This window comes from Sapajus apella, unplaced genomic scaffold (genome assembly GCF_009761245.1).
Source record: "Sapajus apella isolate SASKATOON/1434 unplaced genomic scaffold, GSC_monkey_1.0 scaffold33, whole genome shotgun sequence".
In the NCBI taxonomy this organism is placed as follows: domain Eukaryota; kingdom Metazoa; phylum Chordata; class Mammalia; order Primates; family Cebidae; genus Sapajus; species Sapajus apella.
Window position 1 is genome coordinate 16,601,338 of NW_022436973.1, and position 25,803 is coordinate 16,627,140.

General features: G+C 41.3%; 1 protein-coding gene across 2 annotated transcripts in view; it reads left to right on the forward strand.

Annotated features, from left to right (window-relative positions):
- The window catches only part of PAK5 (p21 (RAC1) activated kinase 5), a 288,323-nt gene extending 264,489 nt beyond the window's left edge, over nt 1–23,834 (forward strand). The window contains exons 7-10 of one of the 2 annotated variants that reach the window (XM_032295426.1): nt 3,783–3,909; nt 17,087–17,212; nt 18,855–18,989; nt 21,604–23,834. In XM_032295426.1, coding sequence (XP_032151317.1) covers nt 3,783–3,909; nt 17,087–17,212; nt 18,855–18,989; nt 21,604–21,759 — 544 coding nt within the window. In that variant the 3' untranslated portion in view covers nt 21,760–23,834. The remainder of the gene's footprint in view (nt 1–3,782; nt 3,910–17,086; nt 17,213–18,854; nt 18,990–21,603) is intronic. The other variant, XM_032295427.1, reaches the window with a different exon arrangement.
- Nucleotides 23,835–25,803: the final 1,969 nt, after the last annotated feature.

Here is a 25,803-nt window from a genome sequence, read left to right on the forward strand (position 1 = left end):
GAGATTTTTTGTGGCTCTACAGTTCTCAGTCTGGAGTAGACCATCTCAAAATAAAGAGTTGTGAGTGAAGACACTGAACATTTATCACCAGCAATTCAGCTGGAAAACTCTTGTTGGTGTAGCAATAAGACATGCCCAACAAAAAACCACATAAGATCATCTTAATTGTTAGAAACAAATATACTGGAAAGATATAAGAATAAGGCCAATGTGATATACAGTTTTTGCTTTTCGCATATAAAGCAAAAAATAAAAATGTGTTCAGAGGAGAAGCTTTTTTCTTACCTTGCAGAGTTTCACATGGCTACTCAGGTCTCCAGCTCTACCTTTGTCCAGATTCCTTTCCATTCTTATTTTATATCCATGGAAACCACTCAAGATAGTGTGTCCCTAAAACCCATTGCATTTTCTAATTTTCTCCATCCAGAGTTGTCAACCAATTTCCCTTTTAAAGACCCAGTAACTCCAGAGGCAAAAAGAAATTGCATTTCAAGGAACACCTGAATATTTGGTATTCGAAATCTTAAACTGATAGTTCAGAGAGCTTTCTGTAGTAGACATTGAGTAACTGCTTTATTGAATGAGTTACTGATTGGTTGATAACACATCTAACCCTCCTGCTGTCTGAGGACCTGGGAACTTATTAGAAATGCAGAATCTCAGGTACTATCCCAGACCAACTAAATGAGAATCCATGCTCTAGTCAGATGCCCAGGTATTTCTTATATATGCTGAAGTGTTAACACTAACCTAACATCTTAAGTCAGATCCTTCTAATTTCCAGGAAGCTGAGGGTTCCCGAAGCGAAAGGAAAGTGCCAAGCACCATCAAGCTCTTTATGTATTAATCATGTAACCATCATATATTTCTATGAGGCAGATGCTGATATACCTGTCTGTCAAGGGATGAAGCTACTACTCAAGGAGGAAAAGTATTCTTCACCAGGCATGGTGGCTCATGGCTTTAATCCCAAAAAACTTTGGGAGACCAAGGCAGGAGGATCACTTGAGGGCAGGCGTTCGAGACCAGCCTGGGCAACTTAGCAAGACCCTGTCTCTACAAAACATTTTAAAAATTATCTGGGTGTGGTGGCATATACCTGTAGTCCTTGCTACTCAAGAGGCTAAGATGGGAGGATCACCTGAGTCCAAAATTTTAAGGCTGCGGTGAGCTATGATTGTGCCATTACACTCCTGCTTGGGCAACAGAGCAAGACTCTATCTCAAAATTTAAAAAGGTATCCTCAAGACCACAGATTTCATAACTGATACAGCCAGGATTTGAATTTGAGGTTAGTTCTAGAGCTGAAGCATTTTTATTCCATGCCAAGCTTTTTTTCTTTAGAAAAGAAGTAGAAGTAGACATGCACCAGCCATTCTCCAGTTGGTCATGTTAATTTCAAAGGCATTGGATTAGGAAGTATTTGTCACACATTCCAGTCAACTGGGATCTTCCAGTTAGTGACTAGGGGTTAGATTCAAGTAATTTTTGGTATAGTCGACCTGTAAAGAATCTTTATACCTGTTTCAGATAACTCAAATTTCACTGAATTCAAGAGAAAATAATTTTGTTAAATATGGCGGTTCTTAGTCCTGAATTAATTTGAAGGTATATGTGAGCTTGTCCCTGCTGCAAATACTCTAAACCTCTGAGGGATGTGTTTTGGCACATGTGACAATGGTCATGTGAAAATCATTCAGCATAATGACCAACACACCACAAAATCCAGAACACAGAAGTTGTCGGTTTCCTCTGTTTAAGGCAAGAACATTTTTTCTCACCTGCCTTTGTATGAGACTGGTGCCTCCTTTTTTTTTTTTCTCTGAAACAGAGTCTCGCTCTGTGGCCCAGTCTGGAATGCAGTGGTGCGATCTCGGCTCACTGCAACCTCCACCACCGGGGTTCAAACATTCTCATGCTTCAGCCTCCTCAGCAGCTGGGATTACAGGCACGGGCCACCACACCCAACTAATTTTTTGTATTTTTGGTAGAGACAGGGTTTCACCATGTTGGCCAGGCTGGTCTCGAACTCCTGAGCTCAGACAATCCGCCCACCTCGGCCTCCAAAATTGCTAGGATTACAGGCACGAGCCACTGCACCCAGCCAAATCCTCCTTGAGGGGAAGGGTGTTTCTTCATATGCGTCAGCTTTATACCTTTAATATTCTCCTAATTGGCTGTCTCCTTATACTTTACTTTTAAATCCCATCAGGAACTTTTGGCACCAACTGGACTGAAATGCAAATTCAAAGCCTTTCATTTCCTTGTTCTGCTGAACTTAGATTTACCTGGGGTTACTGGAGGTTCACAAAGTAGTCCTTAAATTTGGGCTCTGGTCATTTACACCCTCTGTTTCTCCTGGCAGTCTCCTCTGTTTGCAGGATAGTTTGCTTTAAAGCCTCTTTTAAATTTATTATTTAATATGAGATAGGGAAGAATTTCTGCACATAGATGAGTTAGACAGCTGCCTAAATGAGTCATTTTGAGGGCAACTGAACAAGCCGTGCCATCCAAAAAATTCTCACCTAGATTCCTCAGTGGCTGAACTATTTTACTAATTAGAAAAATCCATCCTTCTGAGTGGTGAGGGCAGTACAGGATAATGGGAATGTGGGAAAGCATGGGTTCTGGACTCAAAAAGAGGTGAGGTTTGAATCATGACCTGGGCATTTCTTAGCTGTGCAATCTTGGGCAGGTACTGACCTCCACCTCCTCCTCTAAAACTGTGGAGAAGGAAAAACTTTCTCCACAGGGGTGCAGTCATGAGATGTGGGAGCCTATAACCAATGCTTTGCTTCCTTTCTCATTCCCCTGGTCCATTTATTAAAATACTATCCATTCACACTTAGTTATTAGTAACTTCCTAGATCCAATTTCCCTTTAAGAGAAGGGGCCTGAAGTGACAAAAACCTCTAGCTCCTTGGGGGAAGAAGAGAGAGGGTGAATGAGAAGTTGAGTAGGTCCCAGAGGGGGAATTAGAGATGTAAAGATTACTTTATCTGAGCTCAGCCTTGAAGAGAACCGAGGCTGTCCCCATTTCTCAGATGAAGAAAATGAGACCCAAGGGAGTTAAAGGATTTTTCTTATGATCGGTTAACAGCCACAGCTGAAACTTTTGTCCACCTATTCAGTGTGCTGTCCCTGTATGACCCTGGAGGCTTGTCCCTGCCTATGGAATTATCCGTTAAGAGTTCATGGAGCCAGGTGCAGTGGCTCACACCTATCATCCCAGCACTATGGGAGGCTGAGGCGGGTGGATCACCTGAGGTCAGGAATGCTTCAATTCCAGCCTGGCCAACATGGAGAAACCCCAATTTCTACTAAAAATGCAAAAATTAGCCAAGTGTGGTGGTGGATGCCTACAATCCCAGCTACTTGGGAGGCTGAGGCAGGAGAATCGCTTGAACCCGAGAGGCAGAAGTTTCAGTGAGCTGAAATCATGCTGCTGCACTCCAGCCTAGGCAACAGAGTGAGACTCCTCCCCCCAAAAATAAATAAATAAAAATAAAAAGAGTGCCTTGAAGCAAATTTGCATGAATGACCAAAAAGCTGACAAATAGTGATCTCTTTCATTTGACTTGTATTTGGTTCCTGTCATTCTCAGTGCCAAACCTTTGTTCTGGGAATCAGATCCCAAAGACTTCCTTCCCTTGACTGCAGATTTTTCAGATGTGCTGGTGCACGTGCACTAATTCGCTAAAGCACAAAGGAGCTGCCTCTCTTGAGCATTTCAAAGATGTTCTTAAACCTGTCTTGTTCCTTAAATGGTATTTTCTTTCCAGAATGAATGAAGAACAGATAGCTACTGTCTGCCTGTCAGTTCTGAGAGCTCTGTCCTACCTTCATAACCAAGGAGTGATTCACAGGGACATAAAAAGTGACTCCATCCTCCTGACAAGTGATGGCCGGGTAAGATTTTCATGTTTGGCTCCTTTAGTTTTCCTTGTCACTCTATCTGTCATGGGCATAATTCTCTTAGAAACACTTTTTCATAACTCTAATTTTTCTTAGTCACAAGTCACCTACTTCTTGTCCCAGAAAGCTTAAAAAAAAAAAAGAAATTACCATCTCTTCCTCTGTGTCATCTTGTTAGTCAGAATTCCCTGACTTTGATGGATAATTTCCCTCTTTAACAATGAGTATAAGAAGTAATGAAAACTATGGACATTCCTTTTCCTTTTCTGCCACATCCCTGTTTTAGTTGGAGGAGAAGAGCTGACTCTTCTAGGGGTGCATCCAACCCATTCATATAAATATGTGTGTTTATAGTACCTTTCAGAGCCCCTGCAGGTAACAGATGATCAACTCCACTTGGGTAATTTGAGGATGATGTAATAAACAGACAGTGTATAAGAGTGTAGGCAGATGTAGAAAAATCATAAGAAATAGTGTATGAGGATTAGTGCAGTACTTTAGAATGGAACATCCCTCCTACTACCCTGTGCCTGAAGTGGTGAGGCAAGGTCCTGGCTACTAGAATCTGGAAATGGAGATTGCTGTAGATTTTAGGGCTGCGTGGCAGGAGCTCTGATCTTTGGAAGAAGCCAAATCAAGATGAACCTGCAGGATGATAGCTGAGAGAATAAATCCTCCAACCTCATTCTTCTCCTTCCTTCTAGTTTGCTACTGGTGCTCCCCATTGGCTGAAACCAGCTAGGAGCCAAAATGCAGTCAATATAGGTTTTTTCCCTAAGGCCTGCAGGAGGGAGGAAATGGATCCAGAAGGACGAACAGAAGATATGTATTACACGGGCATACTTCCAGGCCCAAATTTCGGCATTTCGCATCACTACAACCTGCTCAAGGGATTCTGCTGAAACTTTTCAGCCACACCAGGGCACAGGGCATGGAATATAACAGCCAAGGAAATAATCAGTTGACATTCCAAGGAAGCCTTAGTTAAATGGAAGAGTTTCAGAGCATAGCTCTTCACTATTAGGACCTCTTGAGCCTCCTGAAACTCCCACCAGAGGCAATGGCCCTGGTGTGAATGGAGCCAACCTTTTCTTTGATACTCCTGTCTTTTACACCCAGCAACCCCTGCCATGTGGCAAATATTCATGTCATATCAGAAATTGCTCAGGAATGATCAGAGGGCAGCCGGAAGAAACCGTCCAAGCACTTTGGCTTTTTTTTTTCCTTGTTTTAAAAAGATTGTAAATCTTATTGTAGAAAAATTAGTAAACTCAGAAAAGTATAGAGGATAAAACAAAGATCACCCCTAACCCGATTACTTATTTATTCCATATTTCTATGTACATGCATACACAATCTGCAAACTTGGGATTGTGTTTAATGGGGAGCTTTAAGTCTTTTTGGCATTGCTCTAACCATTCTGTGGCTTCTCTTAAGAAAGAAGGGTAACGTAGCATGTATCAGTCAGGTTTTGCTACATCCACTTAACAGTTAGTGGCATAAAACAACCACCATTTATTTTCTCACAAATCTGTGAGCCAGCATTTGGTCTGACTCCACTTGGATAACTCATCTCTGCACCAACTCATCTTTGCATCATGTGGTATCAGCTGAGCTCTCTCTTCCAGTTGCGATCAGCCTATGGTTATGGCCTTACTCATTTGCTAGGCAGTCAGCTGGCTCTCAGCAGGGACAGTGCAGGTGACAGGTCCAAGGATTACTCACATCCCAGAGTAGCCCAGACTTATTCACACAATATCTGTGGCAAAGTTCCCCAGAGCAAAAGAGGCAAGTCCCGATGTGTAGGCCCTTTCAAATCTGCTTATATTGTATTTGCTAAATATCCAAGCCCAGACTCAAGGGGTGGGGAAATGGACGCTACCTCTTGATAGGAGAAGATGCAAAGTCACATTACAAAGGGGTGCAGATACAGGGAGAAGAAGACTGTGTATGCATTTTTGCTCAATCTCCCATACTGAGTGGGGCAGCTATGAGAAAAGGTCAAGAATCCCCCCTGGCCTGACTCAGGAAAGCACCTACACAAGGCTCCGTGGTCTCAAAATGTGATTTGCCAAGCATTAAACTGGTCTACAAGGACAATTTCAAGCCAGACTTTCTCTGTTTCTAGAAATTTATGGTACAGGTTTCCTTGCTGTAAGAACATATCCAGTATCAAAATCAGAAATAAGACTAAGATAAGAGGTCATTGTTTAATCAGCTTACTTAAAGATCTCCTCTCCCTTCAATGTGCAAGATTCTTAAATCATTTGATTGTCATTCTCAAGAGCAGAACCTTTCTCTTTAACACCTCCTGCACCCCTGTGTACCCAGCAAAGAGTGCACAGAAATAGACATATTGTAGATGTTTTAGTCCTTATTGGTTTGTTCCCTCATTCATTCACTGAATATTTACAGAATGTCTACCACGTGTCACAGACAGTTCTAAATCCAAGGGATGAACAAAGCAAAATCACTTCCTTTAGTGAGCTTATTTGGGGGCTGGAAATGTGATGATAAACAATAGATAAATAAACAAAATCCCCACCAAACAAGGGGTGATAAGTACTAAGTTTCCTAGGATTAATTTAGGCATAGTAAGAAGAATAGGAAGTGATGGAAGGGGTAGGGCTCTGATATGGAGGCTGGTCAAAAGACTCCTCTCATGTGGTGGCATTACAACAGAGACATGGGGGACTGGACCCTGTGGCTGCCAGAGACAGGAGCATTCCAGGCAGAGGAAGCAACAGCATGTTGAGTGGATCTTGTGCCTCTTGGCCATGTTGTCCAGAGTTTACTCATTCATGTTAAGAACCGTGTAACTCCAGCGGCTTCTCCAGTGTCTATTGGGAAAGGAAACTTTTAACAGAGAGCAGAAATGGAGTGTGGCTACTCCAAGAAAAGGCTAAGAGTACGTTTTTATACTAGTCTATTAGTGTACAACATTATATAGTGGAGAAGACATTTTCAATTATCTATTGCTGTTATTTATAATGAAACATCTGAACATTTGTCAACAGTCCTTATAGCATTGTCTCTCATGGATCCCAGGGTTGACTAAGCTCAACAAAGCAGCGCTGCTTTGACTTGTGGTTAGATAATGCCTGGAGCCAGAGTCATCTGTTAGTCATCCTCACTCACATGTCAGGTAGTCAATTCAGGCAGGCTGGCTGGAACTGTCACCAGAACACCTACAACATGGCCTCCCCATGTGGCTTGAGTTTCCTCATGGCATGGAAGCTGGTTCCCAAGAGTGTTTCCCAAGAAAACGAGGAGGAAGTGCATGCATTTTTATTGCCTAGCCTCAGAATCACATAGCATTACTTTCACTATGGTCACAAGCCCTTACAGATTCAGGGAGCAGGAGTATAGAGTCTTCCTCAGTGTGAGAAAAATTAAGTCATGTCGTAAGAAAAGCTCATGAGATGGGCAAAATTATTGTTGGCATTTTTGGAGAATACTGTCTGCCACACAAGATATGTTGGGTTCTCTTACTGTTTGGAGATGTTCAACATCATTAGCTTTTGAGAAATGCACGTTAAAACTACAATGAGCTATTCACCGCACACCTAGGAGAATGACTAAAATGAAAAATAGTGATAATAACACTCATTCATACACTACTCATAGGAATTAAAGGCATGGCCACTCAGGAAAATACTTTGGCAGTAATTTTTTAAAACCAAAAATGGACTTACCATACAACCAGCACTTGCACTCTGAGGCATTTATCCAGAGAAATGGAAACTTATTTTCCCACAGAAACTTGTACACAGATATTTATAGCCGTTTTCTTAATAATAGCTCCAATGTGGAAACTACCTAAATGTCCTTCAAAGGGTAAATGGTTAAACAAATAGTATTAATATATCCATATCATGGAATACCACTCAACAATAAAAACCAACAAGTGATACACACAAGAACTTGGGTGAACCTCAGGGAAATTATACTGAGTGAGAAAACACCAATCTCAAAAGGATACATACTATAAGATTACACACACACACACACACACACACACACACACACACATTCATGAAACATCATAATTATAGAAATGCATAGCAGATGAGTGATTGGCAGGGGTTGGGGGTTGTAGGAATGTATCCGTAAAGAATACACGAGGGAGTCCTGTGGTGATGTTGCAGTTGGGTATCTTTATTTTGGTAGTGCTTATAGTAGGTTGGTGCAAAAGTAACTGCCATCACTTTTAATGGCAAAACTGCAATGACTTTTGCACTGTTTAGCATAGTCTTCCAGACTTCCTCAGCAAGATCAAACTCTAGTTGCCCACCATAGTAACTCGCCAGTTAACTAGCCTTCCCTTGGTTAGTTGACTAGTTGGCCACACGAGACAAAATTTCAGAGTATACATTTATACACTACACAATGAATTCATGTATAACTGATGAAATTTGAATACGTTCTACAAATTGTACCTAATCAATTTATTGGTATTGATATTGTACTGTAGCCATGTAAGATGCTAATACTAGTGAGAACTGGGTACATATTACAACTTCCTGTGGATTTGTCATTACTTAAAAATTTAAAAGTTGGCTGGGCATGGTGGCTCACATCTGTAATCCCAGTGCTTTGGAAGGCTGAGGCAGGAGAACTACTTGAGCCCAGTAGTTCAAGGCCAACCTGGGAAATATATTGGAGACCCATCTCATTTCTACAAGAAAACTAAAAACTTAGCTGGATGTGACTGGATGTGGTGGCACTTGCCTGTAGTCCTAGCTACTCTGGAGACTGAGGCAGGAAGATTGCTTGAGCCCTAGAGTTTGAGGCTGCAGTGAGCCACGATCATGCCACTACGCTCCAGTCTGAGTGACAAAGTGAGAGCCTGTCTCCAAAAAAAAATTTTTAATTTAAAAAATTTTTAAAAGTTAGGAAAAATTACAGAGAATTGCTCAGGTTTAAAATAATGAATACTCTCTGTCCTTTTAAAGGACTAGACAGATTATCTTCTATCAACTAAGAATAAGCCATTCAATTATTATCTATGGCATAAATAATATCTGACAAGTCACTAACTTGTGTTAAGAAGGGATAATGTGGTGTTTGGGATTGAAAGAGGAAAATAAATAAGTATCTCATAGAGTGGTTTAGGAATTAATGATGTAATTTGTATAAAACCCTCAGAAGTACACCAGGTACAAGGTAGATACTAAGTCAGAAGGCATTTCCTCTGCCTTTGTAATTAAGTGTTGTGTAGAATCATCATGACCTTTCCTTGGCCTAAGGTCAGCATTTGAGAAATGAATTACTTAGGGGCCAGTAAGCAGTGAGTGATTTTTGACAAATTCATTGGCTGGAATTCAAACCCATGACCTACTAAATCCACTAAGTTTTGGAAAAGAGACACACACAGTGGTCTTTATGATCTCTTTTTCTTTTTACTATAAATTGATTGCCACAAATCAAAACTTGGAAGATGTCATATAAAATTCCAGGTTCTTTCTTCCTTGAAAAAGCAAAGGGTCTGGCAACACTATAGCTAAATTCATGCATGGCGGTAGGGGAAGTGGTATAAGGAGGGTGAGTTGTACCACAGCACATGCTGTTGGTGCCCTGCCCCGACCTTCCCGGAACTTCCTGTTTCAGTGATCACTAGCTTCACCTCCAAATGCCACCATCTGCATCTTTATGCCTGAGGACTTTTTCTGGCCACTGTTACTGCTTTTTCCATACAAGCCTGGTTAGAAATTCCAGGGAATTAATGTTCAACCTCCCCAGGAGCAGCCTGGAAGCCAGTGCTGGGAGTTGGTGTATTAATACCCCAGCTCTCTTATTCTCAGATGGAATGACTGTGAGATTTTTGTTCTACACAGCCTCCCAGACTTGCTTCCTCAGCAAGATCAAGCTGCATTTGTCCACCATAGAAACTCACTTGGTAACTAACCTTCCCTTGGTTGATTGACTGGTCACTTTCCCTTTTTTGCTGTGGTTCCCCATTTCACTGCTAGTATTTGCTGTATCTGAATCCTTGCTTTGGGGTGCTCTTCTAAAGGAGCTCAAACTAACATGGTTGTATTGGTCAGGGTTCTCTAAAAGGACAGAACTAATAGGATCGATGTTATATAAAAAGTTTATTAAGGAGCATTAACTCACACAATCACAAAGTGAGGTCCCACAATAGGCCATCTGTAGGCTGAGGAGCAAGGAAACCAGTTCAAGTCCCAAAGCCTCCAAAGTAGGGAAGCTGACAGTACAGCCTTCAGTCTGTGGTTGAAGGTCAAAGAGTCCCAGAGCCGAAGGATTTGGAGTCCAGTGTTCAAGGGGAGGAAAGCAACCAGCACAGGAGAAAGATATAGGCTAAGATGTTAAGCCAGTCTAGTCTTTTCATGTTCTTCTGCCTGCTTTTGTTCTGGCCAGTCTGGCAGCTGATTTGATGGTGCCCACCCAGATTCAGGATGAGTTTACCTTTCCCAGTCCACTGACTCAAGTGTTAATCTCCTTTGACAGCACCTCACAGGCACACCCAGGAACAATACTTTGCATCCTTCAATCCAATCAAGTTGACATCCAATATTAACCAACACAATGGTGTTCAGAGACAATGCAGTATGTTTGTGCCCTGCTCCCACAGAACGTGAAATTGGGATAAAGGATGGTAAGTGGCCACAGACCTGCAACCAGGGCCTCACGACCATTCCTTCCATTCCCTCTTTACTTTCCCCTGATCATCAGCAGGAAGTCGTTTCTCTTCAGCAGGGGTGCCCACCCGTAGTGTCCACCTGGCCCTCTCAGTTTATTGATATGACTTGCCTGGCTCCCTTAAACATTTGAATTTTGTTGTCTCTCAAATAACCAGAATTTGAGCATTGAAGAAGACCTGAAGATTATCTCTCAAATGCTCTTCTTAAATAAGCAGAGGCTAGCATATGTGAAATGACTTGCTAAAATTCATTCTGCTTTAATATATCTGACTTCTGTCCCTCCTCCCTTCCCTGCTACTCCACAGAGGTAACTTTTCCTACTGCAGGAAGCACAGCATGAAAGGTCAGGAGACCCAGGATTGTGTTTGCCTTTGGCACTGCTGTGCAGACTTGTGGCAGGGCTGGCTAATGTCTCTGTGTCCCATTGGTTTAGCCTCTCTTGTGCCTCCCCTCACCTCTTGGATATGGCAGCTGAAGAAGTGGACCTTACGTAGAACTGGAAGCACCATCATCAGACTGGCCCCTTCACTTCCCTCTCTAAGTTCCTTTGTCCTTGGGTCATCTCCTTAAAGCAAAAGTTCTCAAACTTTGCTGAGCATCAGAACTTGCTGGAAAGCTTAGCAAGAAACACATTCCTAGGCCCCACCCCCTGAGATTCTGGTTCAGTCAGGCTACGTGGTACCCAGGAAGCTGCATATCTAACAGGCTAACTGGCGAGGCTGATGCTACATACATTGCACATTGAGTACCGTTGCCTTATAAGGAAGCACCCAGAAACCAAGCACACAAGCAGCCCTCTTTTGCATTAGCCAAGACCCTAGAGCAGACACAGAATTCTTTAGAGTGCAGGCCATTTACAGGGCAGGTGTTTTTACATTCTATCTTTAAACCTGTAGCTGTCCTGTGGATAGACTCTCTTTTGCCCACCCTCACTCCCCTCAACCCTCCACCATTCTTTGGTGGGACCCCTGATTCCTGGCCAGGACACAAGAGACGCGGATAGGATCTCATGTTTAAATAGCAGCTTTGTCTGAGCTCTAAACTAAAGTTCCTTGTGTGGCCCTTGGGTAACAAGCTACATTTTCTCCTTTTAGGAGGTGGATAAACGTGCTAGCAGTAGTTCTCTTAGCCTAGCTGCATCGATGAGACAAAGGTGGTTTCCTAAGCAGCCCAGTTGCACAATTCTATCCAAAGTAAGCCTCAGCTTAGCATCTATATGATTTGCTTTTAAGATCTGCCTACAGTGCTTTATTATACTCATTACTTGAGTTCTCATTATCTACTTGTAGATTTATTTGGACAAATGTTGTGTGCAATTATGTTCTTTTACAAAATTGTCCCTTTTACGTACTTGGAGAATAAAGAATTATGCAAAAGCACTTACACTCCTACAGCAAAAGAACAGACCTCACTTCCAAGTGTCGAGTTTCAATTGCTCATCTCACAGTTTGTCAGAGAGATGATTATTAGGATGCCATATTTTGAAGGGTTTGGGTATTTTTCATGTCAGCAAAGAGAAACCGCACTAGAGATATTGAAATGTAAAACTGCCAATACCAAAATGCTGATACATTCACCTCCTCAATCATTTGGGTTTCTTAAGTTTACAGGCAAACAAAATGTATTGGAATGTTTGCTCCTCCTCTGCTCTCTGTATATTGGGGTTGCCAATTTACTCACACCCTAGTTTTGGAAATAAACATACACACACACATACATACCCCACACCACAATTATACTTTCCATGTTTCCTAAAACTAACCCAGACTTCTTCACAACATTCTACTAGCTTGATTATTTTTTTAAATCTCTATTTTAATTCAATTCATTAATTTTAGTTGGCTTGAATAATTTGAACATTGCCTATCAAAGTTTGACTACATTATTATGAGGTATAAATGATACCTTTATAAACTCAGTCTTTCAAATTTAACCACCACCTACTCCCTCCCCCGCAACCCTCACTCATTCCCAGGCTGGAGTATGGGAGAAGGAGAGACAAGCATTGCCCGTGGGACCTCAGGTTGAAGGAGATAGGAAGCATCTTTGTGTTCCTCTCTCCTCCCTGTCTTGGTGTCATTGGACTCTCCTGCTACGTGGACTGGCGAGCAGGTAGCAGGATTGACTGTGGATTGACTGGTCCTCTCGGTGGCTGGGCTGTCTGGGGGCGCACATCTGCTGTACTTCACAGCTGCAGCCTCTTCACTCATGGGTTGAAAGCTGCCCTGCAGGCTGCCTCCTTGTCCCAACCACAGGCTTGAGCCAGGCCCTTCCCCATTACCTCACTGAAATTTGGAGGAACTTCTGCATCCCTGCACATCCCACACAGGCCATGGGAGCCAGTAGCATTGCCATGAGCTCACTTCCACCCACACTATTGTGCCATGTCTCCGTGGAGTATGTTTTACTAGCTGCTGTAAAATGAAAAAGTATCTGAGGTAGGCGTCAATTAATTTAGAAGTTTATTTTGCCAAAGTTAAGGATAGGTCCAGAAGAAAAAGAAAGCATGGCTTCATAGAAACTGTCTGTGGCCTGTGCCTTTCCCCAAAGATGAATTTGAAGGAAAGGGGAAAAGTGGGCTGGAGGGGAAAGAGGGAGCGTATGGTCATCTACTTGTCGCAAGAGAGAAGGAGCAGGTAGGAGAACTGTCAATTATGTATTTGTCTCATGCTCAGCAAATGGGCACTTTACAGAATATAATGTGAATATAGAGTTGCTACCTGTGGTCATACCTATGACCTGTAGCTGTCTGCTTAGGAACAAAACAGAAGGCAGCTTCTTACAGGACTCAGCTTTTAGCTTAATTTTTCCTCTTGGAAGAGTGAATTGGGGTCCTGAGTTTTTCTTTTCCTTTCACACTGGGTATGGCCAAGGCTATTGTTCAGTCAGTTTCATTAGTGTGTCTACAACTGTTTTTTTAAAATATTGCAAGATTTTCATGCTAGTTGGTTGACAGCCACTGCTTTAAGTCCTTAGGGTATCCCTCATCACTCCAGCCCCTTCCCAAGACCCTCCTCACCTCATTTCCCAGGGTAACTCTGGGACTGTGCTTGACTTTATATCTAGGTTCCAATTGGCCTACATTAATCTGGTTATCAAATATTTTGAATATTACCTCTGAACATATGCTTGTGGAGCTTCTCCTCTCCCTTATTTGAATGGGGATATATGCAACATAGATATTTCTGAAGCCCACAACCATCTGCTTGGAGTAAAGAAAAGTGATACATCATAAGGAGGTTGGGACCTGATGTAGTCAACATCACTACTTTTTCTCCCTTTTTGCAAATAATCCCAGACTACAAGGGGTGAACTGTAAGATTTTTACTTCTGTGCATTTTCGTGTCCTCTTACAATAGGGCACCAAGGATTATGGACGAGCTATCATGGCTACAAGGCCCTCTTCTTCATTCTACATGGGAAATTCTGTGATCTGAGTCCTCTGGGGTTGATTCTTGATAAGCAATTGAGAAGATCACGTCTCTACTAAACCAGCTTTCTCTAGCATTTCACTGGGAATAATGTAACCCTTCCAGTTCAAATCGTACCACTGTTGCCCAAATCACTGGCCTTAAGCCAGTTAGTGAGAATATCATGAACAAGGAAATGAAAAAAGAAAAAAAAAACACATTAATAATTTCCAAAATATTACTTTCATTCCATCTGTGTTCCAACTTTGATTCTAGAAACAGCTATCTTCAGTATGTTTTTGATGTTTTCAGAAATAGCTTCAATGTGTCTTCTGTCACCTGATGAACTATGTATGTATGTCAATATAAAATAAATCTAGTTGCATGTGTTATCTGAGTTTGTACTGTTTGCCCAGCACTTAAGGAACACAGTAAGTCTCTGCAATCAGAAAGCAGAGCTGTTGCCCCCGAGGAATGTCATCCCTAAATAGAGGCAGAAAATCAGCACCAGAAAACAGTTCAGGATTGAGTGCTTGCCAAATTTTCTGAATTTGGAAAAGAGAGAGATCAACGTGGCCTTCTGAGAAGAATTCTGGAGAATGTTAGATTTGATAAAGCCCTTGATGTATGCCTAAGAATTGAATATGCAAGAAAAGCCATCAACAAAAACTCAGAGTTGGGAATACATTGTAAGATGACCTGTTTCTGATTTGCCCAGAACTTTCTGGGTTTTAGCCCTGGAAATCCTACATTCCAGGAACACCCCTGGTCCCTAGGAATGGTTTCAGTGTGTGCAGAAAGCCATGAGGACTGAGGTTGGCTATGTGAAAAGGCACCAGATTATGGAGGACTTCAAAAGCCATTCAGATGGACTGCAGAGTGTTTAGGTTAGCAGAAGGAAGACAGGGCATGGTGAAAATGTTAAGGTTTTTGTCAAAATGATAAAGAGATGAGACTGTGCAAATAAATGCCCCTTCATCCTTACTTGTTTATGTGACCTCCTTCCTCTTCTGTTTCTTGGCTGAACTGTGGCCTCCTATGATTCAAGCTATAATGTGTACACCAGTGGCCTGGGGATCTTTTTAAAGTGGAACTGTAACTTCAGTAGGTCTGGGTGGGGCCTGAGGTTCGGCAAGTCTAACAAGCTCCCAGGTAACGCTGCTGCTGCTGCTGCTGCTGCTGCTGCTATTGATGAAGATGATGCTTTAAGTAGCAAGACCCTGGATCCCACCCCACCTTCCTGAAGGGATGTTTTAAAATCCCTATCATCAGTTACCCTCACCCTCTCTTCTTTCTTCAACATCTACCACTCCAGTAACTCCCTTCTTTCAGCCTGTAACTTTGTTCTTCAATACAGAGTGGTGGTTAAATTCCTGAATCTTGGCTCTTCCACTTACTAGTTCTGTATCCTCGGCAAAGTGGCCTAACCACTTCTATCCTTTGGCTTACCTCTCTGTAAAATGGAGATAATAATATTTCCTAGCTCGTTAGTTTCTTGTGAGCAGTCAAATGGGATAATACATGTAAAGTGTTTATAGTGTTACCTGGCAGGTAGTAAGAGCTCAGTGAGTGTATTCATTTTCTAGGACTGCTATAACAAATTGCTACCAATTAAGTGGCATTTTCTTCCCTCTGCATGAAATGCATTCTCACAGTTCAAGAGTCCAGAGGTCCAAAATCAAGGCATTAGCAGTGTTGATTCGTCTGGAAGCTCTGAGGGAGAAGCTTTATGTACCTTTCTCCTGGTTTCTGGTGGTTGTGGCAATCCTTGGTGTTGGTTGGCTTGTGCACTCATCCCTCCAGTCTCTGCTTTGTCTTCACATGGTCTTCTTCTCTGTGTGTCTGTGTCCTCTCCTATTTTCAGTCATGGGATTTAGGGCCTGTCCCCAATCCAGTATGACCTCACCTTCACTGGTTATATCTGCAAAGACTCTTTTCCAAATAAGATCACGTGCTGTGGTTTGGATGGATGTGAATTCTGGTAGACATTCAACCCGCTAAAGAGAATGGTAATAATTATCATTGTCATCATTATCATATTCACCACATTTGTAACTGCTGGGTTTCTTCTATATGTATTAAAATACATCTCATTTCTTGAAAAGCAGTCTGACTGAGATCTACCTGACTACTCTCGGGATTCTACCATCGACTCAGCCTGAAACTACAGACTGCTAGGGGCGCCCTCATTGCCAAGCGCAACAGCGGCTCTCAATTCTCACCTGGTTTCATCTCCCTGTTGGGTCCCAGCTGCCGCTGTCCCCATCTTGGCTTTCCCAATTTATTCTCCATTGTTTTGCTGATTTCTTAATATCTTTCTCTTCAGTCTCCAGTAATCCTTCAATTTCATCTGCCCCAGGTGCCCAGTATTTCATATATGGTCTTCTTTTCTCATGCTATGGCCCTGAGTCCTTAGGATAACCACCTTAAACCCCTAACAACCAAGTGCTGACACCCAAATTCTCTGCCTGTTTCCACTTGCACTGATGTTCACATTGGCAGCTTCAATTGTCATGGACAAAAGAACAAACCAAAAAGGGTAGGGGATCAGGTACTAAAAGTGACATTTCCACATCCTGGAGAAACAAAGGTCTTGCAATGTTTCAAGTATAGAAAAGAGATGGTTCTTTGAATTCGCCTCATGGTACGTAGAAATCTAAATGTGCTCAACTCAAAAGAACCTAAATTACATCAGTTTGTTCAAAATTCGCATTGAGAATAGTAATTTACGTATATGAAAACATCATCTGTTACATTAAATTAAACTTGTGGGCTTGGGATGTAACCATTTTTTTGTTTTGGGTGTATTTAATATGTAAAGATTTTTTGTTGTTGTTTCATCATTTTATAGAAGTAATGTAAGCAGCAGGAGTTTAGATATTTGGAAGTCGATCCTGATGGGCCTGGGGGAAGTGTCGCCATTAAAATGGACCATGCCTTTCCAATAAAAGGGTCTGACAGTCCCTCCTCTGATATGTCCAAGGCTTGTTGATGAGACTGTTTTGTTATCAATTTGAAACTCTCCATGTTTGTATTTTCATGTCTAGCAGACATTGTTTTAAAATTGCTAGTTTGTTGCATTTCTTTTCTTTTCAGATAAAGTTATCTGATTTTGGTTTCTGTGCTCAAGTTTCCAAAGAGGTGCCGAAGAGGAAATCATTGGTTGGCACTCCCTACTGGATGGCCCCTGAGGTGATTTCTAGGCTACCTTATGGGACAGAGGTAAGGGGGTCACAGTCATAGAAGTGGCAGGACCGGGGGGCAGGCTCAGGGACAAATTGGTTCTGAGATAGTTGGTGACCACAGGAGATGGAAGCAGTGACTTTTGACTCCATCTTTGATCCCCACTCACTAGATGAGGCACAGAGTAAGTAGGCTGTGGCAGGAGGGAGCCTGGCCACTCCTGGGCCGATCATTGCAGTATTTATCCAAGAGCTGTTTATTGCAGTCCTACAGTGAACGTTGTGGGAGAGTCACTTCAACTCTGATCCCACTCTCAGTGGCAGGGACACACAAAGCAAGGCAATGCAACTTGCAAAGTGGCTGAAGATGAGCAGGCATGAGGATCCAGAAGAAGGAAAGAGGATCAAAGAAAGTGCCACAAAATAGAGGTGATATTTAAATGAGCAACGATTTTCAACACAGTTTACAACAATGAAGGACCTGCACAGTGTTTTCTCAAAGGAAAAAAAAAATTATATGTGAATATTATATCATAGTCAAAAACATGGCACAATTTCTGTTTCCACTGGAATGAAAACAATCACTCATAATCTTTTAAGGGGTAGGGCTTGGAAATGTGAAAATACAGGGCCAGAAGGAGTAGTGGAAGGGCCTTCTTAGGAAGTAATAGTATGGGTGGAAACTCAGAGGCACATAAGGCTGCCTACAGGTGGAAGCCAAGGGGTATGTTTTGGCTAGGCATGGTGTTTCCACACATGATGGGGCAGATGGCGATTCTGGGAGAAGAGGAGCATGAGAAGACATGGCAGGGAGCTAATGACATTGGCATAAGTTAAGGCAGAATCTGTCTCTTTCTCTTGTTTGCTTGACCTTGGATGAGTTCTCGACTTGTTTTTCTCACTGTAGTCGTGAGAGATAAATTCTCGGTGAAGGTCACTCCAAGGGATAATAACAGCAATTCATTGAACAGATAAGAGCTATACTGAGGCTGTAAAGGGGAAGTGAGCGGGACTGGGAATTCATAGCACAGTGATGGCTCCTCATTGTCCTGACTTCTCATTCTTTACTCAGAAAGAATTGCTTGTCATCTCCTCCTTTCCTTTTCTCCAATCCCTAAAAATGCTTTTGTAAAGCAAGGTTTTGTGCAGGCTGTTTTGAAATGATAATAAAAGGTAGGGGGAGGAAATTCCAAAGTAGGGGAGAAAAGAACTATTTTTAAAAGCAAATTAATAAAGGAATCAGAATATATTCTGCGTGCTGCAAGGTAGCTCTTTGCAGTTTGTTACAAATATATCAAAACTTCCTTATTTGCTTATAGTTTAAATATAATTTTATTCTCTATTTTTATAACATTAAACTGGATGATTTTCTCGTCTGCCCTGATAGACAATTTACCACTAAAGTTAACAGAGTAAAAATTAAACTGCTAAAGGTTTGTTAAGATATTCATTTATTTCTGATGGGTAGAACTTTCGTTGAATTTGTCCATAAAAAGCAAAGATTGTTAGCAAAAACTCAGTAACCCAGCAGTTTAGCCTATAAATCTGTATTGTAAATGTTGACGGGTTACAAATACCATATTCATTTATGAATGAGTATTGATCTCTTGGGTTCTGTGGACACACTTGACATTTCAGAATGTTCTCCTTGCCTGATCTAACCAGTGAGGTGTGCCTAACAGGTGGACATCTGGTCCCTCGGGATCATGGTGATTGAAATGATCGATGGCGAGCCCCCTTACTTCAATGAGCCCCCCCTCCAGGCGATGCGGAGGATCAGGGACAGTTTACCTCCAAGAGTGAAGGACCTACACAAGGTGAGAAGCAGCAGCTGTTGCTGAAGTTCAGAACAGTTTTTGGATTTTTAAGACTGGCTTATCACACGAAGCAGGGAGATCCTGGTTTATGTGCATGGACTTTGGAAATAGTCACTTAGGCTTGAAACTCTTTTCTTCCATTCTTTTACGGGGCAAGTAACTCACCCTTTTCTACACCAAAGTTCTTCATCTATAAAATGGGTTACAATTGGCTTCTATCCCAAGGGCTTGATTAGTAGAGTAAATCAGGTGCTCTGTGCCATACCCATTCACTGAGCAGCTGTTACATGCCGGGGATGTCTAATAGCTGGGGTTATCACCGTGCATGACTCCAGATTTTCTGACTCTTGTAGAGCTTGCATTTTGGTTGGGGAAACAGATAATAAACCATAAACAAATGAATAAAACATGGTGCGTACTATGAAAGAAACCATGCTATGATGTGATGGAGTGCACAGGAGAGGGGATTGAAAGCTGGTTGTATGAGTCTGTTTTTACACTGCTATGAAGAAATAGTCAAGACTGGATAATTTACAAATAAAAGAGATTTAATTGACTCACAGTTCCACAAGACTGGGGAGGCCTTAGAATCACACAATCATGGCAGAAGGCAAAGGGGAAGCGTGTCGTGTCTTACATGATGGCAGGTGAGAGAGAGCACAGGGGAAATGCCATATACTTATACAACTATCAGCTCTCCTGAGAATCCCCTCACTATCTGGAGAACAGCATGATAGAAACTAACCCCATGACCCAATTACCTTCCACCATGTCCCTCCCTTGACATGCGGGGATTACAATTTGAGATGAGGTGGGGACACAGAGCCAAACCATATGACTGGTTTAGGCTGAAGAGCGAAGGAAGCCCTTTCTAGGGAGGGATCAGCTGAGCTGGGACCTGAATAGGAAGAAGATACAAGCCATGCAAAGATCTTGGAGAAAAATGTCCCAGGCAGAGGGAGCATTAAGTTGGAAAGGTCTTAAGCCAAGAAAGAAGGCTTATATGGCTGGAGTAAGGTGAGCAAGGGGAAGAAGGTAGGCCTTGTCAAAGAGATGGGCAGGGGCTGGACTGTACAGAGCAATGAAGGTCATGGTTAATAGAATGCATCCAAGAGACCGAGTGGGGTCTTTCCTGTTTTCTAAGGATTGCCAGTTAGGACAAGCTCAGAAAATAATAATGCTCCATCCAAGAATCACCACTGTGGAAGCTGTCAGATTTCCACAGGACTTGCTCAGAAGACCATTTCTGCAGGGCCACTACTATAAACACTGTCCCCATACACACCTCTCCTCTCATCTATTTCATGACAATAAAAAAGAGTGTGAGACGCCTTTTGGAGGAGAATTGTTTGTGATGGTAATATCTCTTCCTTCCTTACCCCTAAATCTTAGTGAAGAGCCCTAGTAGAATCACTCATATAGGTTGCGTAGACCTGCAAAAACAAAATCAAAAAAGAGAGAGATTGAAATGATATTGGATTGGACTAAGTTTAAATAATGAAAAGTGACTAAAAATGTACTATGTGAAAATAGTCTCACATCCCCCAAGTGCCAGTGTTCTTCAAAACCATTTACAAGAACAGCCTTAATCCTAATGGTTTTAAAAAACTGGAAACCAGCCCACGGTTGTTTTCCAAATGGATAAATGATGTGTGGTATAATTGGACAATGAACATTACACGGTAATTTAAAAGATAAAACTTTTGCCACACATCGGGGATGAATCTCACAGATACAGTGCTGAGTGAAAGAAGCCAGATGGAGACGAAATCACAATATATGACTCCATTTCGATAAATTACAAAAGTAAGCAAAACTAATTTATGCTATTAGAAATTAAGATAGTGGTGACCTTTTGCTGGGGGATGGGGCTGGCAGGAAGGGGACCTAAAAGCAGCTTCCCAGAGTGGTAGAAAATTTCTATACCTTGATAGGAGTGGAAAGTAAATAGGGGTAAATGTATGTAAAAATCTATTGCACCATACGCTTAGTATTTGTGCAGTGGAAGCTGGGCATGGTGGCACGTGCTTGTACTCCGAGCTACTCAGGAGGCTGAGATGGGAGTATCACTTGAGCAAAGGAGTTTGAACCTGGGCAACATAGTGAGACTCATCTCTAAATATATGCATAATGTAAGATATACCTTGGAAAAGTAAATTACAAGACCTTCAAAGAAAAAAAAATTGAGATGTGTCAGACATCCTTATAGAATTTTGTTTCTCTTAAAGAAAAGGGTTCCACAGAGCCTGTGTGGCTGCAGTTACTAGAAAAATAAAACAGTTCCCTTTTTATACTTACTATGCTTCATCAAGCATGTGTGACCAGTACCTGCACATAGTAAAACCTTTGTAATAGCTGCTTTTATCACTGTGATTGCCACTGTTATTTTATTTAGTAAGTATTCATTCTTAGTTGAGCTGTCATTTATACCTATAATTTCAAACTTGAAAAAGGGAAGGAAACATGAAATGTTAACAAAGGCAAGACCTGCTTTTGCTTTCCTAACATCTTTCTGGAGTTTGAAGTTGTTGATAGATTGAATGGGGAAAACATTCTGGGGACTGGTTTGGGTGTCTATGTTAATCCTCAGATTGGTATCTGTGTGTTTTCACAGGTTTCTTCAGTGCTCCGGGGATTTCTAGACCTGATGTTGGTGAGGGAGCCCTCTCAGAGAGCAACAGCCCAGGAACTCCTTGGACATCCGTTCTTAAAACTAGCAGGTCCACCATCTTGCATCGTCCCCCTCATGAGACAATACAGACATCACTGAGCAGAAGATTCATGTAGGTGACAAAGCTAGATGAGGACATGAGAATAATTCAGGAGAACAAAAGGAAACGCAGAACATGCAAATGGCCTGTGCGTTCTAGACCAGCCAATTGGTGGGACAGTGTGATGACCGGCAGGGTTTGACAGAACAGGGCATCTTCTTGTGTCTTAAATAGGCATCTCTCCACTGAGAACTGGCATGGTCTTTTGGAGCACGGCGTTAATAAGTCTTTATTATATTTTTCAGCCTTTCGTCCAGCAAATCAGAAGGACTCCGTACAAACTCCGTTATGATATATCCTAGCCACATGCAGGGTAACACGTAGGATTTTCTATATTGAAAGAATACTTTTCTGGCAAAAAAAAAAAAAAAAGAAAGAAAGGAAAACAAAAAGCACTTTTTTCTTAATGGTAGCAGTATAATGTATTTTGCAACGAATTTGTAATTTTTCTGTACGATAGTTTTGATAATTTATAGTACTTTGATGTCATGTAGCCATTGTATCAGTTGAAGTAATACTTGTTTACTAGCAGGAGTTTGAACAAAGCCTTTCCTACTTTTTTATCCCTTTAAGAGAACCAATGATTCTTTAGGAACTTTGAATACTGAATGACTCTCAATCACCGTCAGCTTTAGTAAAATATCTTTCTTATCCTAACAAGTGTCTTATTTGATGGAAGAAGAATTAAGAGTGATGGTGATAGTGTGCACATTTCATTAATCCAACCAAAAATAATGAAATAAAATTTGAGCCACAGTATACCACTCCTTGGGAATAAAGCTAAATATTTTTTAAAATCACATTTTCCATCAAGGCCTCTGGTAGCAAACCATTTTTTGCACACCACTGTTTCCCTCAGTGCCCTTTCTCAAATAGATACAATGTTCCCCTGTGGCCACATTTCCCTCCCAGGGAGCAATTTCAGTGCTAGGATCGTTGGACTCAGTTCCCCAAACAGAATGTTTCAGTGAGACCATGAGAATTCCAGGCTCACAAAGGGAGAGGATAGAACAGGGCAAGACGTTTGGTTTTGTTTGTCACCGTTTTTAAAACTCTGTATGCTAGCACACCAAACTCTTGTCTGTATTTACCTTTGTACCACAATATTAATCGCTATTGTTCATGTATTGTGCTGGAAGTCTGAACTGACTCTAGAGGATGAATTAGCAAGAGGGTATTTTACCAGGTATGATCTGACTTCAGTTGTGCCCATGTTATAATGTGTTTCCGACATAAGAGAGTCGTGCTGCTGTCTAGATCTTCTTGAATGTTGATAAAAATGAATGACTACTACAATACATTTTGTGTTGCTTGTTGGATGAATTTGCATGTTAACTGTAGGCCAATATAGATTTGCCGTTAAAACTCTGGAAGAGCTACATAGTCATCATTAGTTTCTATTAATTATGCATCAGAAAAAAGCCATTTGTTACCCAACTGGAAAAACAGAGGCTTTTCTTAACTATCTCACATACTGTAACAAATATGAATTTAAATTTGTGATAGCACTCTGGTTGCTCTAAGCATAATTAAGAATTTTTGTAATTAATAGGTTGCTAATTATTTATTACTGCTAAAAAGGAACAAAGGCATAAAATGACCTTCTACTGATTATATTTTCAGTTTTCCTTCAAACTGGAAATGCCTCCATAAATAGGATCTATGATTTTGTTTCATAAAACACAGCAAATCAATGTTTTATGTAAAATATTAAAGTATTAATATAAATATGTAAGAATAAAAACAATCTAAATCCAGAAAATGGCAGTCCTAAATGTTCATGAGACAGATTATATTAATTTAACCAGGACTATGTAGAAGTAGAAAGAAAAGAAAAAGAAAATCTTTTTAAACCAGAACAAACATTAAAAACTATTGCAGAAAATAGTGGATTTTGGATTCCAAACATTTTTGACAGTGTAATGGAAATTTTTCTGTAATTTTCTTACCATCGGGTATTTTTTAAAGTATTCATTAAGTTTACCAAAAGTTACTGTAGCTTAAAAGGTTTTGTGAGCACTAACTATTGGCAGAAACTGCATTTGCAAATAAAAATAAATGTTTGCCTTTTCCCCATTGTGTTATTGGAAGCAGTCATTTCCCAAATTTATTTTCTTGAGTAACCAAGAATGATTTATTTGCGATGCTGGAGAGTGCAAATGAGTTGGTACAAAGTTGTATGTAACATCGTGATGACATGACCTAAAGACAAATATTCCCATCCCCAGAGGTTGTAAATAGTGTAAGATCATGATATAGATACCACTACTGAAAAAAAAAATTATTAAATTCTGGAAGGCCAAGTTCAAGGAAAGCCAGGTTCAGGCTGGCTCACTCTCATTCCACTTCCCTGTTCCAAAGATGCTAAACTGATCTGAGAGCTCTTAACAAAAGATGGAAAAACGACCTGGATTCAAGAGGGTGTAGTGAGACCTGGGAGCCTAGAGAGAACGTTGGGCTTTCTCTTCCACTTTGGGTGATGAGGGGGACATTAACATTGATCTCATGAAGCTAGGGGTTGGGGGAACTTGTATATAAACAGCCAATTTCCTATCCAGAAATATTGGACGGTGAAAACCCTCAGGAAGTAGCCTGAGCTAGCAGGATGAAAAAAAGCATTGTATATCGTGTGTCAGGGCAGACAAAGGTGGAGGCAACCTGCCCTAGACAGGTCTCCTCTGCCTTTACTGAGCATGGAAGAAGGCATGGAGTTTCCTTGACCATGTTTGATGGAACATGGAGAGGACAGCAGGGAATGTGTCAAACCACTTAACTAAGTAACAGGATGCTCAATCTGCAGAGTGCATTGGAGGCTTGCACCATGGGAGCAACTGAAGGGAGATATGGCTGCTTTTCTGCAGGGAGACAGGGTCAAGGTGGAGCTGATCCTTACTCTAAAAACCACATATGTCATCTACACAAAGACCACTCCAAACAGCAGAAGCTGTAGTTTTCAGCAGAACCAAAATGAGACTCAGTCCTCTCCCTTTCCTTTAATAGCATCTCCAAGGCAGCTGACTACAGCCAGCTAGTTTACTGGAATCTCCCTTCCCCACTGGTCCACATAGAATAGGACTATGTGTTAGTGTGAGACCCCATGATTTGAAGAAGGTATTTAAGAGAAAGAAGGGGAATACAAGAGCACACCATGTACTCTGCCACTACCTCCCAGTTGCTACCCCTTCCTCTAGTAGAAGTTTAACAAAGCAAAGGAGAGATGTGTTATTTTTGAATTAGAATGAGATTGAGTTTCAAACTAGATTAGACAGATGGAGTCAGACTGAGTTACAGTCATGTTCCCTTTATCCCTGGGGAAGAACATATTTAATAGCAATCAGTGGAAGAGTAAATCATACCATGAAGTTAACAACTCAATGACTTCAGACTGCTTGGTCAAACTGATCAAATGAACAGTAGAATGTCATTAAAAAAAAAAAAAAAAAAAAAAAACGGTAGTGAAATTCCAGGCAGAGAAATGATCAATTTTGTCTGAAACAGATACAAAATGTATAAGCAGAAGAAATTTTGTGAAAGTGACATGACACAGTACAAATCCACATTGTGCAGTAAAATCAGTCCATTTGATCCTTGAAATGTGTGCATATTGAGTTGTGTTTCCAAATCAAATGAATACGTTATCTTAGTGTAGGTGCTGCCAAAAGAAGAGCTTGAATAAAGTCTTAGACACAAGTACTTTATTTGGGAGATGATGTCAGGAAGACTAACATGGCAGAGTGGAGAAAAGAGACAAAGAGGAGAACAAAATCAAGAAAGTGTATTTTAATGAATGAGATACTACAATAGGTAACTGGGGCTCAATCCCATTGGTGACCTTCCAAGAGACACTTGAGAATTGTCTTTCTGGAGGGGTGCACTGGCATATTTAATTATCTCCTATCTGTCATTGGCTGAAAATTGTTCCTACAGCATCAACTCTCCTTGCCCTGCCCATAGGCAAAGTTTGCTCACTTTGCTAAAAATGACACAGCAAATGACCTCCAGAAAGGGCTGAGGGAACATGAATGGGACCCTGAGAGCATCTC